Here is a 12,686-nt window from a genome sequence, read left to right as displayed (position 1 = left end):
GTGTGCAGGACGACTGCCAAACAACCGCTCAGAGGAGCGTGTCTTATTTGTAAGAACAAACTGAGTCGGTTTGCAGAGCAGAAATTATTTGCTGCTACAGTACCTCTGGTTGCTTGGGCTGTCTCTTCCTATGATACAAAGATCTGATTGGTCATCTTTGTGACTGGCGGTAGTAGTAGGTTGCACCTGGTTGTTGTCACCCGTAGTCCCTTCTGTCGCTTTCTCTTTCTTACTCTCTCTGTCTCCTGATCTCATTCGTCTTTACCTCTCTTTATACTGGGACTGGTTGCCTTGTCTTCTAGTTTGAGCTTCTCCTCTTCACCTCAGACTCTCCCCACCTTTTCCTCAGCCCCACATATGCGGCACTGTGCAGCACCCACCTTTCCTCCCCCCTTCTCCCCTTCCTTCGCACCCTTACCCCTTCACTACTCACTCCACCTCGACCCGGTTCAGCTGGGCCAGACTGCTGGAGGGTCACCACACTCTCTCTTGCTTGTCCAGGATCTTTCTGCATCAGGGACTGAGACAGAAACCACACACTCACAGTGCTGTGGCTTTGGGAGGAAAGTATTTGTTAAGCTTCTGCCAGTGTCAGCACTTTGAGTTCTACTGTTAAAGTAAACGATCTGCTAACAGTTCATTCTGGTGGCAGCTTCTTAATGCAAATGCTTCTCAAAACTGTGCATATTAATGTATGTATAACGAGTCTTAATGCCTTCCTTTGGGAATGCAGGCAGAAGCTTTGCAAATATGTTAGGCTGCCATTTCACACAAGGCATTACTGCTGTCATGTCATGGCACCGCATTCTGTAGCGCATACAGCAGGCCCTAGCTTTCTGTTGCCTTCCACTCCCACAGGAAGTGAAACTGGGAGGCAACAACAGGCCCAGTTAAACTCTGACTTTGAGTTCTGGGTGGACGGTACCCCGTTGGTTCGCTAGCACTACAGCGTTCGAGCAACACTCTCAACCCTAGACAGACAATGTGTCGTCCTTCTTAAGCATGTCCCAAAAATGACAGACCAGCAGATAAAAGACAAAAGGCCTAGGTGGTTATTTTAAGGGCAGATTGACCATAAGTGGATTCAATCTTCAAATTTGACTCGTAGTGAAATTTCATTCATACTACATATCCAGCGACTAAAATATGATGCCGTTGCACAAGAGCAGACATCAGCGCTTTTAGGCCCTGGATAGGCTTTATGGATGTTGTCATAAACGTTTCACTGAAATTTCTTTGGTTTAATTGTGCAGTTTGAGTTTGAGCTGCACAAAGATAAGTTGTCATTTTTGGGTTTGGCACATTTGCCTAAATATAGTGAACGGCTGCCAAAACCAATGCCCCTATGAATTAACTCATTCACTGGGAGTATGTGGTAAGAGAGGTGAGGGTGGCCCAGTAATGTGAAAGGAAACAAACTTGAGGAATTTAATCCTGCTGTATCAGTTTTTTACGATAATGTCTATGTTCATCAATCGAGTTACCATTTTGTTTGAACTGGAAATGAAAAAAAATTGAGGTCAAAACAATAAATAAATGAATAGAGAATCAAATGAATAGAGAGATGACACCAAATACAGGAGATTATGGGGAGTTATAACAATTACATCTTTTAAAAAAACAGTCACTGGCTGAGTCCTGATGCAACTGAGCCGATCCGAGTGAGCAGTGAAGCTACAGTGAAATGCATTGCACTACCTAACACGCAATGGCTCTGACCTTGTACTTGGCTCTCTTTTTTTTTCGTAATTCTGCCCTGCAATTTCAGTTCCAGCTTTTTGACAAATGCATTTCACAGGAATGCAGCTTCAGTACATGCCCTTTTTTCTTTACAAATCCACTAAAGTTGAAGTTGTAGTAACCTGGCAGATTTAGCTTTTCTAGCTTTTCTAGCCTTAAATGTTATGGGGTCTTTGTATGTAACCTCTGAACCCCATTGACATTAATTTCCTGCATACACTATGGTCAAGCTATGGTCGTTCACCTCTGCTACATTAGGCTGTAGATGCTTTCCACATATCATAATGGTTTCAGCCTTGATCTCTTTAGCTGCTATCTCTCTATCCACACACTTCTCTGTTTATTTATGTATTGATTTGAGCAGTTCTTGAGATTGCACAATGCCATGTAACACGCATGTATTTTGCATTTTTGAAAGCCATTTTCCCTCTTTTGAGAATGCTTTCCACACAGCATGGCCTAATTCTTTTTTTTTTTTTCAAAACATTGAATTTTTGGGAGCGGTTAAATTGTTTCTTAGCTCAATCAAAAAGAGTCATTCTCTCAGCACGTGCATTGGCGCCACTGTGAAGGGAAATCTGGTATTTTGTGAATTGCATGCCTTTTAGTCCTTTAATGTTACTTGAAAAACTCTTGTTGTTTTTTATCAGTTTGCATTTAACAATAAAAAACAATATTTGAATAGTGTACCCTTTGCATCCCCGCTGATTCAGCTCAAGTCAGCGGGTGAAGGTCGTGCACACGCTGAGAGAATCCTGCTCTAGAGCTCCTCCCTATCTGTTTGCAATGAGGAGGGAATATGGCTCCACAAAACGAGTCTGCCAAAGACATGCATGCTCAGCTGTCTGCCTGAGAGCTGCTGGTCGGCCTGCCTAACACTGGTAGTGAGCGGTTCACTATGTGCTGAGCTTAGTACTGGCAATGACAAATACATTGGATATTGGATTTGATTGCTAGATTTTGGGGTGGTGGTGGGAAAAATGTATTACTGCTATAATGTTATATTATTTAATGGGCTAGTTGTGGGAACAAAAGTAAGCTGTATTAGAAATATTGACTGTCTACGGTTGGGGTGGTAATAGGGGACACTTCATAATGCTATGGCATTAAAACACTTTAAATTTTTTTACTGACAACCAAAGCTCTTTGATGTAAACTTACACACATCAAGTAGTCAAAAATATTGCAGATTGTATTGATGCATGCTCATCCAGGTAAGCAAATCCCAAAAAGTTGATTCTGTTAATCTGGACGTAGCGTTTTCAGTTGGAGAAATGTTTTGTCACTCATCCAAGTGACTTCTTCAGCCTTAGCTAACTGCAGGTTTCCCCAACCTTATAAAGAGTACATTTGCACAACGACTGAAACTAGAACCACTGGCGAAGAATGGCCTGTGAGGTCAGTTTCTTGATCAATGCATATTGTCATGACCATCGATCAACAACGATCATTGACCTCACAGCCCATTGTTTGTCAGTGGTGCTAGTTTCAGTCATTATGCGAGTGTACTCTTTATAAGTTTGACCTGTATAGGTCATTTGGATGAGTGACAAAAGATTTCTCCAAATGAAAACGCTACGTCCAGATGAACAGAATCAACTTTTCAGGAAATTGTATTTCACACTTGCAAAACTGTCAAATTTTTCTTTTATTATTTGATCTTTATTAGTTTTTTGTAAATTGATATAAAAAATTAATTTACGTACATGTAAAATAATAACAGGAACACTTGGCAATTTTGTGAGTCTTAACAGAGATAAACCTTGGGAAGTGTGTTTATGTGTATGTGTGGGTGCTTGTGAGTGCTACCTACAACCTAATAGGACCAAATATATTGCAGTGTATAAATAGTCTAATTAAAATGTAACAGTCACTTTAAGAAATTAACTTACTTAACTTGTGTTTTTTAATATAGAAACTGTCATTGAAAATTCTGCCATAATGTGGTTGTTTAATACTCCACGTGTAAAAGTCATGCCATGCACCAAATAATAGAAACTATCATATTAAAAAAGTGGCTTTTTATAGTGATTTTTTTTTTAAAGTACCATGTATATCGTAAATATGCGATTCTTAAATATATTTGTAAGGTTGGTGCCTTAGAACATGTGTTTGTGTTTGGATGCCTATTACCGATCTACAACCTAACAGAACCAAATATATTGTAGTGTATAAATAGTCAAGCCAGATCAACATGTTACAGTCACTTACAGACATTAAATGACTTTTATTTATAGTAACTGTTATAACATTTTCTGCCATACTGTGGTAGTTTAATACTAGACATCACATGTGAAAGTCATGTACATGTCACGTACTAAATATGAGAAAAGATCATTATAAAAATAAAATTGGTTTTTATTTTTTAAGTACCATTTATACTGTAAATATGCAATTCTAAAATATATTTGTAAGGTTGGTGCCTTGGAACATGTGTTTGTGTGCGGATGCTTATTACCTATTTACAACCTAATAGAACCAAATATACTGTAGTGTATAAATAGTCAAGCCAAATTAACATGCTACCATTACTTGCAGATATTAACTTACAATCTGGTTTTGTTTTAATAAATGCATCCACATCACATGTGAAAGCCATGTGCAAAATAGTAAAAATGATAACATCAAAAATAAAAATGACTTTTATTTTTAAAAATGTACCATTTTTATCATAAACATACGACTCTTAAAGGTATTTATATGGGTGGCACTATAGAGCTATAGTGTGTGTGTGTGTGTGTGTGTGTGTGTGTGTGTGTGTGTGTGTGTGTGTGTGTGTGTGTGTGTGCTTGAGTGTCCCTTAAGCAGCTCTAGCTGCATGCTTCAGCAGATCAAAGAGCATATCAGAGTCGCATCAGTGCTGCTCTAATTAGGCTGGGACTGATACAACTCTCCTTCTTAGTAATTGCCCACACTTCAGTATGCACCACACAGTGCTGTGTTTTCATCTACATGAAGCCATAGTGGAATTTCACAGCTCCTCTTAACACACCTGTATCAAATGGTTGAATTTTACCTGTAAAGCCATAACAATATGTAGCGTCACAGGGGTGGAGTGATGTGTGTTCGTTATTACGGTTCTGACATTGTCATGTCCTGTCTCCCCTGGTCTGGTCTAGGTGGTAGTCAACGCCTTGGTGGGTGCCATCCCTTCCATTATGAATGTGTTGCTGGTTTGCCTCATCTTTTGGCTGATTTTCAGTATCATGGGGGTCAATCTCTTTGCGGGCAAGTACTACTACTGTTTCAATGAGACATCCGAGGAATATTTTCCCACCAGCGTGGTCGACAACAAGACCCAGTGCTTCGAACTCATTAACCAAAACTATTCTGAGGTCAGGTGGAAGAATGTCAAAATCAACTTTGACAATGTGGGCGCCGGCTATCTTGCGCTGCTGCAAGTGGTGAGAGCATCACACCTAGTCGCTCACAGAATCCATTTCCTTTTTCTTCTGCCTTTTTTCCCCTTTCTCATTTACTTTCATTTTTTGTGTTTCTTCGTGTTCTACACTTAAAGATCTGTTGTTACTTCACAATCCATTTGTTTTTTGCTTTTCACAGTACTATGATGCCTGTTGTTCATATTCATGGTGTATATTGGCTCGTCTCTTCATATACCTTTTTTCTTTGTTCACTCGCTTCTTTCTGTGCACAAGCTGTACCACAGGATGTACTTCAGTTTCGGTTTGCCATGATTGCAATTTATAATTTTCTTTTTATTATTTTCTTAGTTTATGCAAAAATATTTAACCATGTCTCTCTTTTTAAAAGGCCACATTCAAAGGGTGGATGGACATTATGTATGCAGCTGTGGATTCAAGAGAGGTATATCTATATATCTGTCTGAGTCTAATTTGGGATACATAACTTTGTGCAAGTGTGCAAATTGCTCTTAAAAAAGTAGTTCAACATTTTGTTTATTTAATTTGTTACATTTTGGCTAAAAACCTTCTGCTGAATTGTGATAAAGTGGCAAAAAAATTATAACTTTTTAGGGGAAATAGCCCAATTCCATGAAATGATGATTTCAGTTTTTATGTTTCTTACATAAAATAAATTACTGTTTATTATTAGTATTTAGAAGTGCTGAGAGGCAGATTTCATTACCTTTGGGCGGAGCCACCCGATCTATTTCTTGTTTCCAGTCTTGATAGTGAATTTGGAGAATTAAATTGTAACTCTTCCTTTAACTCTTGGCAAGATGGTCTTAAACTGTTCCTTTACATGTTGTGTTAATAAAATACAAAACTGCTTTCACACATGATTTCCTTTCTCCAAGGTGGAGAAACAGCCTGACTATGAAGTCAATATCTACATGTACATCTACTTTGTTGTCTTCATCATATTTGGCTCCTTCTTTACCCTGAACCTCTTCATTGGTGTGATCATTGACAACTTCAACCAGCAAAAGAAAAAGATAAGAAAATTTTAATTTCCTGTTTTGTACAGCGAGTTTCCATTTTGTTGGGATATGATTATAACCAAATCTGTCTTTGTCCCTTTACTTTGGAGGTCAGGACATCTTCATGACAGAGGAACAGAAGAAGTACTACAACGCCATGAAAAAACTGGGATCCAAAAAGCCACAGAAACCTATTCCTCGACCGCAGGTAGTATTTTTTCATTAGACAAATGTGTTAGCTTATTCAGCATATAACATGTTTGGCTAAAACCTGATTATATGTCTATCTCCTTGTCCTCTGACCATTTAGAATAAAATCCAAGGGATGGTGTTTGACTTTGTGACGCAGCAAGTCTTTGACATCTCCATCATGATACTAATCTGCCTCAACATGGTCACCATGATGGTGGAAACGGACGATCAGTCAGATGAAACCGAGATCGTCCTCTACTGGGTCAACTTCATCTTTATTGTAATCTTTACCACGGAGTTCTTGCTGAAGCTTTTTGCGCTCCGCCACTATTACTTCACCAACGGCTGGAATATCTTTGACGTTGTGGTGGTCATCCTGTCCATTGTTGGTGAGTGAGAGACATGAAAGATGAAGTAGAGAGCACATGATTTAGAAATATCACCTCAAGAAGTTAAATACTGATTATACTCTCTTCCTTTCTTCCTTTTTTCCCCTTTTCCTTTTTCTCAGGTATGTTCCTGGCTGACCTTATTGAGAAGTACTTTGTGTCACCGACCTTGTTTAGGGTAATCAGGTTGGCTCGCATTGGCCGTATTCTTCGTCTGATCAAAGGAGCAAAGGGCATCCGGACTTTACTCTTTGCTTTGATGATGTCACTGCCAGCTCTTTTCAATATTGGCCTACTGCTCTTCCTCGTCATGTTCATCTTCTCCATATTTGGCATGTCTAACTTTGGCTACGTAAAACATGGAGCGGGGATTGATGACTTGTACAACTTTGAGACCTTTGGCAACAGCATGATCATCCTGTTCATGATCACCACATCGGCTGGCTGGGATGGCTTGCTACTGCCGATCCTCAACTACCCGCCAGACTGTGATCCCAACTTGGAGAACCCTGGGACTTCAGTGAAAGGTGACTGTGGTAACCCGTCAGTGGGGATCTTCTTTTTTGTCATGTATATCATCATATCTTTCCTGATTGTGGTTAACATGTACATCGCCATCATCCTGGAGAACTTCAGCGTGGCTACAGAGGAAAGTGCTGATCCCCTCAGCGAGGACGACTTTGAGACCTTCTATGAGATCTGGGAGAAGTTCGATCCCACTGCCTCTCAGTTCATTTCTTTTGCCAAGCTACCTGACTTTGCCGATGCTTTGGAGCACCCACTTCGTGTGCCAAAGCCCAACACTATAGAACTAATTGCCATGGACATGCCCATGGTGAGTGGCGATCGCATACACTGCCTGGACATCTTGTTTGCCTTCACAAAGCGTGTGCTGGGTGACAGCGGTGAGTTGGACATGCTGAGGCAGCAGATGGAGGAGCGTTTCGTGGCAGCCAACCCCTCCAAAGTGTCGTATGAACCCATCACCACCACCCTCCGCCGCAAACAGGAGGATGTCTCTGCCAGAACTATCCAGAATGCCTACCGCGCTCACCTCATCAGGCGCGGCATCATCTTCAAGCGCATTTTTGCTAACAATAAGCTGGAGAACGGTGGGACCAATCAGGAGAAGAAGGAGAGCACACCATCCACAGCCTCTCTGCCGTCTTATGACAGCGTGACCAAACCCGAAAAGGAGAAACAGGATGATAACAAGGAGGAGTGGGCCAGGAAAGAGAAGGACAAAAACCAAAAAGATGAGTGGGAATCCAAGTGTTAGGATTCAGTGACTCTTAAAACCCAATAAACACAGTCAGATGAGACTCTGAGCCTGAACCCAACAAATGTCAAAAAAGTGATGATCATTTGCAAGCAAGAGAAATATAACAAAAAAAAAAACCCAACAAAAAAAAAAAAATGTTTACATATTCAAATACTGCTGAGGCAATGTGGTTTCCTATGTCGTCAAAGACAGCTGAACCAAACACAATCAGTTTACTGCTGAACTTTTTCTGCATTGAGACCAAGCTCATAGAAATGAGGAATTAAAAAAAAACAATGCTGAAAAACAGTAACTCACAGTGTGCTGGCCATTGGCACACTATTTCTTTGGGGACCAACTGCCAAGGTACAGAAATCTCTGCAAGATTATTGGACAATTGCGAAATACCTGCCACCACCGAGTGTGGAACCCGGAGCTTTGCTGCGGGACTGGATCATGCCGATCCCAAGAGAACTGTATTAGCAGTCTAAAGGAGGGTCTTAAATGCTGAGTTTACCATCTTTATCGAGGAGAAAACAGTGATCAACCAAGCAAGTTTAGCTTTGAAAGAAACACTAGTGAGGGAGGGGGAACCCAGAACCGTAGACAAAGATTTTTGTTTGTTTGTGCCGAGTATACTTGCATCTTTACATTATTTGAGCAGCAAAAAAAAAAAAAAAGGAAAGAAAAAAAAGATAACATTTAGCCCATGTCACTGGTCTTTCCATCTTCTCTTTGTTATACTGACATTGAAAAAGACATTTTCTACATGGGCTTTCACACTCACTGGGTAGGGGTCATTAGTCATCGTTTTGACTTGGGCTGAAGGAGACTTGCTCAGACCGAGTTCCAGATAAATAATAATTATTGTGCTCGTTCAATGCATAGAAATGACTTGCATGAAGGCATGTTTTGACCAGGAATCATGCATGAGTAATCATAGTCCACAAGACACTAATTCTCAGACCACTGCAGTGGCTTGACTACAAGTTAGAGGCTGTCCACGCGGGAAATTACAAGAACTTTAGATGGAAAACAAAGAGTATTGGGGGAATGATATTCCTATGATCCCTGTCACCCTTCACTAGTTTTCCTTTTTGAACTGACAGATCTTCTGATTCAGCTCCTAATTATTTTTGTTTTTAATGTGAATGAAAGATGTAAGTACTCAGATGCAAAGTCTCAGTCGGATCAGCCAACAACACGAAGTCGAAGCGTTTTTTTGCCGCTTTGGATGTTTATCAACAATAAAGAGTATTATGAAGCAGAATATCCTCATGTTGAGGCTGCACAGATTTAGAGGGCCAAATCTGGGGCATACATCTCTTTGTTTACTCACCATGGAGTCACTTTTGTTGTTTCCTGTGGTCCTTATTAGGGCAGCAAGAGGAGGTGATGTTTCACGCCAAGGAATCCATATATGGCACTAGTGCTCGTGCATCAGTTGGTGTTCCCTTTACTGCTGTAGTTCCTGCAGAGGGGACAGAAATATGGTTGTGGTTTTAGTTTTTTCTTTCCCGTTGGTTCTTTTATTTTGTGTGTGTGAGTGTATAGGGCTAGTGGGAGAACTCAAAATTGTTTGGGTAAAAACATTGAACACTTTTACTGATTCAGAATTTCCCAGTGAATGATTTCTTAGGCAGTGCTTTTCAAACATGTTGAGTTGCCAGCTTCAGGAAAAAGCCTTGAAGTCCTTCTCTGATGTCCTTTTAATGGCTTTTATCAGTGGGAATGACACTGGCCATCTGATACCTCAGAGTTAGCAGCAGAATTATCACCAGGACACGCCCAGCGTATAAGTAAGGTGGATAGCGATAGGGCTTAAGGTTTTCAGCTGTAGTGTTGAATGGATGCTGTTTGGTATTTCAGGGAGGTTGCTGTGTGATAAGCGTCACCAGATAACGGTGGACCAATAAATAGTTCGAGATCTTCCCTTCAGAGTTAAAGACTGACTGCCATGAGAAGATGAATGCAGATGAACAGAGTAGTGCTTTGGTCTGAGTCGGAGTGCTGAAAGTCCCATGTTTGTCAGTGTATCAATGTGCTTTTGTGGGACCTCTCAAAACACTGTGTGGTGTTGGACCCAGACTCGCACCATCTTTTCACATATTTGCAGCCTTTCAAAACGCTGTCACCTGCTTCAGAAGTAATTAGCCAGGAATGGAGTTAGGAGGGCTAACACTCGCCGAAAAAATACATCAGCAGGCCTCTCATCGACGCAGTTATGTTGTATAATAAGCTTTGTGGGTGTTTTTCATATTAAAAAACAAACAAACAAAAAAAAAAAACAAAGACAAAAAACTGAGGCATTGTCTGTTTCTAGACAAGACGCAACTGCCTCCATAGGTGTTCTGCCATTTGTTTTCTACACAGGAGTGATGGTCCTATTTATAAGTGGATGACCGGACTTAAATCCGGCATCCATCATCACACCACTAATGCCATTTGGTGTGTTTAACACTGCCTATACCAGAATCCCCTGTACAACAATGACTGAGGTCTGTTTACAATATGAGGTCTCTGAATCAGTTTGGCTGCTGCACACTGAAACCAAATACATTCCCAACGAGAACCACAGGAGGTGTAGGTAACGTCATCAGATTTACCCATGCTCATCTTGGATGTAATGTTTTAGAATGATGCATTCACACTTGAAAAAAGAAAAAAGAAAAACAAAGAAAAACGAGCAAAACGAAAAAAGACAAAAAATAAAAAGAACACAAAAACATATATATGTACAGTGCAGGCTCTGATGTAAATGGCACAATCGCTGAAAAAGAATGAACTTTTTGAGAGAAACTATAAATATTGTATTATATTCTTTTATTTTATCGGCATGCTTTGTTGTGTTTTTTTGTAAATACGGAATTTTAAAAATGTTACTACTAATAATCGAAAAAAAAAGAGAATAATAACAACAATATAGAATGGCTTCCAGCTATGCCCTTTGTCACATTTGTTACCTTTTGGATTTTTTGAGACACTTTTCACTTTGTTGACGGAAATTGAATGAAATATAGATATTATATAATACAAAAGATATATACATGTATACATATATGTCTATATGTATATACGTAAAACAGAAGAACACTGTTTGTCACATTTAATTTATGTGCAACACGTTCAGTGGATGTCTAAAACTGGTTGTTTCCAGCACCCTTCTATGTTGGGGAATATCTCATGTGCGATGTTACTGGATGTAGCCTAAACATGACAAACGGATAATGTTACCAGCACATTTCTCACTTAACTGTCATATCTCTCACGGTCAGAGTATACAGGACGCACCCACAGTCACAGACACACGAAGGTGACTTTTCCTCACTGCCCACCAACATCACCGGTGATCTCTTCCAAGAAGGACGTCAGCTGGTGTGACTGACTGCCTCACGCACCCTGAGACAATTCCTACCACGGGGACTTTTTAAAAAAATGTTTTCCTCACATGCCCACACATCAGTGCCATTGCAGCTCAACACACAGAGTCGCGTACTTGCTTCTCATTCTCACGTTATTTTCGTTGAATGGTTTCTTTCTAGTGTTCCACTCTATGGCATGTGCCTTTTTTCTGCTTTTTCTGCAAATTTGGATGTCAGTGCCACACTGAAAAAAAATGTTAAAGAGAGCGAGAGAGAGAAAGAAACCAAAACATATTTCGAAACTGTGGAGGGTAGGAGGTTTTGGGGGGTGAGCACAACATTAATCAGGGATGTCGGCTTAGAAATACTGCCAGAGGATGATCCAGACACCCCACTTCATCTTAATATTCAACAGTGTGTGATGTTAACAGAAAAACAGCTAACTCAAAAAAAAAAAGTCCTGTTCTTAGTGCTATGTGTGTCACCCACTTGGCTTGTGAAAAAGCAGCTTGCCTTCTATATTTTGGTTTTCTTTCTTCTATATATTTCTGTTTCCATCTGAAATTTATTTTTGTATCAATATTTGATTATAGGACTCATTCTTTTTTTTTTTAAAGCATGGTTTATTATGGGCGTTTTTTTTCTTCCTTTTTTTTGCTGAAAAATTAAAAAAAGTGCTTTTCAAACTGTTGTTATCATTTGACACCGTGATAAAAGAGGTTATACAGTACAATATGATGGTGTGTTGCACAACCACTTGGACTCTTGGTAAGAATATATGAAAGATTGTCTTCATTTGAGCACGAACCTTTTTATTACCAATAAAGCAGCCTTCCAGTTACACCTCCTGTGCTGTTGTTGTTTCTAAATGAGACGTTTATTTCTTTTTGACTAGAGTGCCATGTCTGACTTCCTTTCACATTCACTGTGTGCACTTCATGTGGTCACCATTTTGTGTAGTTTACTTTTGTGGTGCTGGGTATGGATGGAGGAGAATCGCAGAGCATCCTGTGAAATGGAGCTGGCTTCTTGAAAGGCAGCCTTTCAAACGTAATGGACTTATTGAGTTTGTTAAGAGCCCGTGTCAACACCCCCTTGCAGGCAGAAGATGGACTATAGCCCCATCATTATGTAGTCCATTTGTGCGGTGACGCTCTTATTTGTGGTCCACTATAAAGTAAATCGCCCAGAGGTATGATATCAAAGTCTCCACCCCACAACCTCACAGTATACCGCATGAGAAAGGCACGCCAGGGGGATATTGATCATGTTTGTGTTTCCCATTAGTTAGACAGACGAGAGAAAACACTGTATGGAGCAGGTGGAGGTGGAGGCTATGT

The 12,686-nt window shown here is 40.2% G+C and overlaps 1 protein-coding gene across 5 annotated transcripts in view; it reads left to right on the top strand.

The window, feature by feature from the left end:
* Positions 1–12,187, top strand: part of scn8aa (sodium channel, voltage gated, type VIII, alpha subunit a) — a 48,745-nt gene extending 36,558 nt beyond the window's left edge. For 4 of the 5 annotated variants that reach the window (XM_085394551.1, XM_085394548.1, XM_085394550.1 and 1 more), the window contains exons 22-27: positions 4,860–5,144; positions 5,512–5,565; positions 6,020–6,157; positions 6,246–6,350; positions 6,453–6,723; positions 6,846–12,187. In XM_085394551.1, coding sequence (XP_085250677.1) covers positions 4,860–5,144; positions 5,512–5,565; positions 6,020–6,157; positions 6,246–6,350; positions 6,453–6,723; positions 6,846–8,002 — 2,010 coding nt within the window. In that variant the 3' untranslated portion in view covers positions 8,003–12,187. The remainder of the gene's footprint in view (positions 1–4,859; positions 5,145–5,511; positions 5,566–6,019; positions 6,158–6,245; positions 6,351–6,452; positions 6,724–6,845) is intronic. The other variant, XM_085394552.1, reaches the window with a different exon arrangement.
* The last annotated feature ends 499 nt before the right edge of the window (positions 12,188–12,686 follow it).

The sequence above is a fragment of the Rhamphochromis longiceps genome, linkage group LG20 (genome assembly GCF_057381845.1).
Source record: "Rhamphochromis longiceps isolate RC_006_pf linkage group LG20, R_longiceps_female_GT1.1, whole genome shotgun sequence".
NCBI classification, from domain to species: domain Eukaryota; kingdom Metazoa; phylum Chordata; class Actinopteri; order Cichliformes; family Cichlidae; genus Rhamphochromis; species Rhamphochromis longiceps.
Note: the sequence above shows the minus strand (reverse complement) of the source record. Positions and strands in the feature narration are given on the sequence as shown.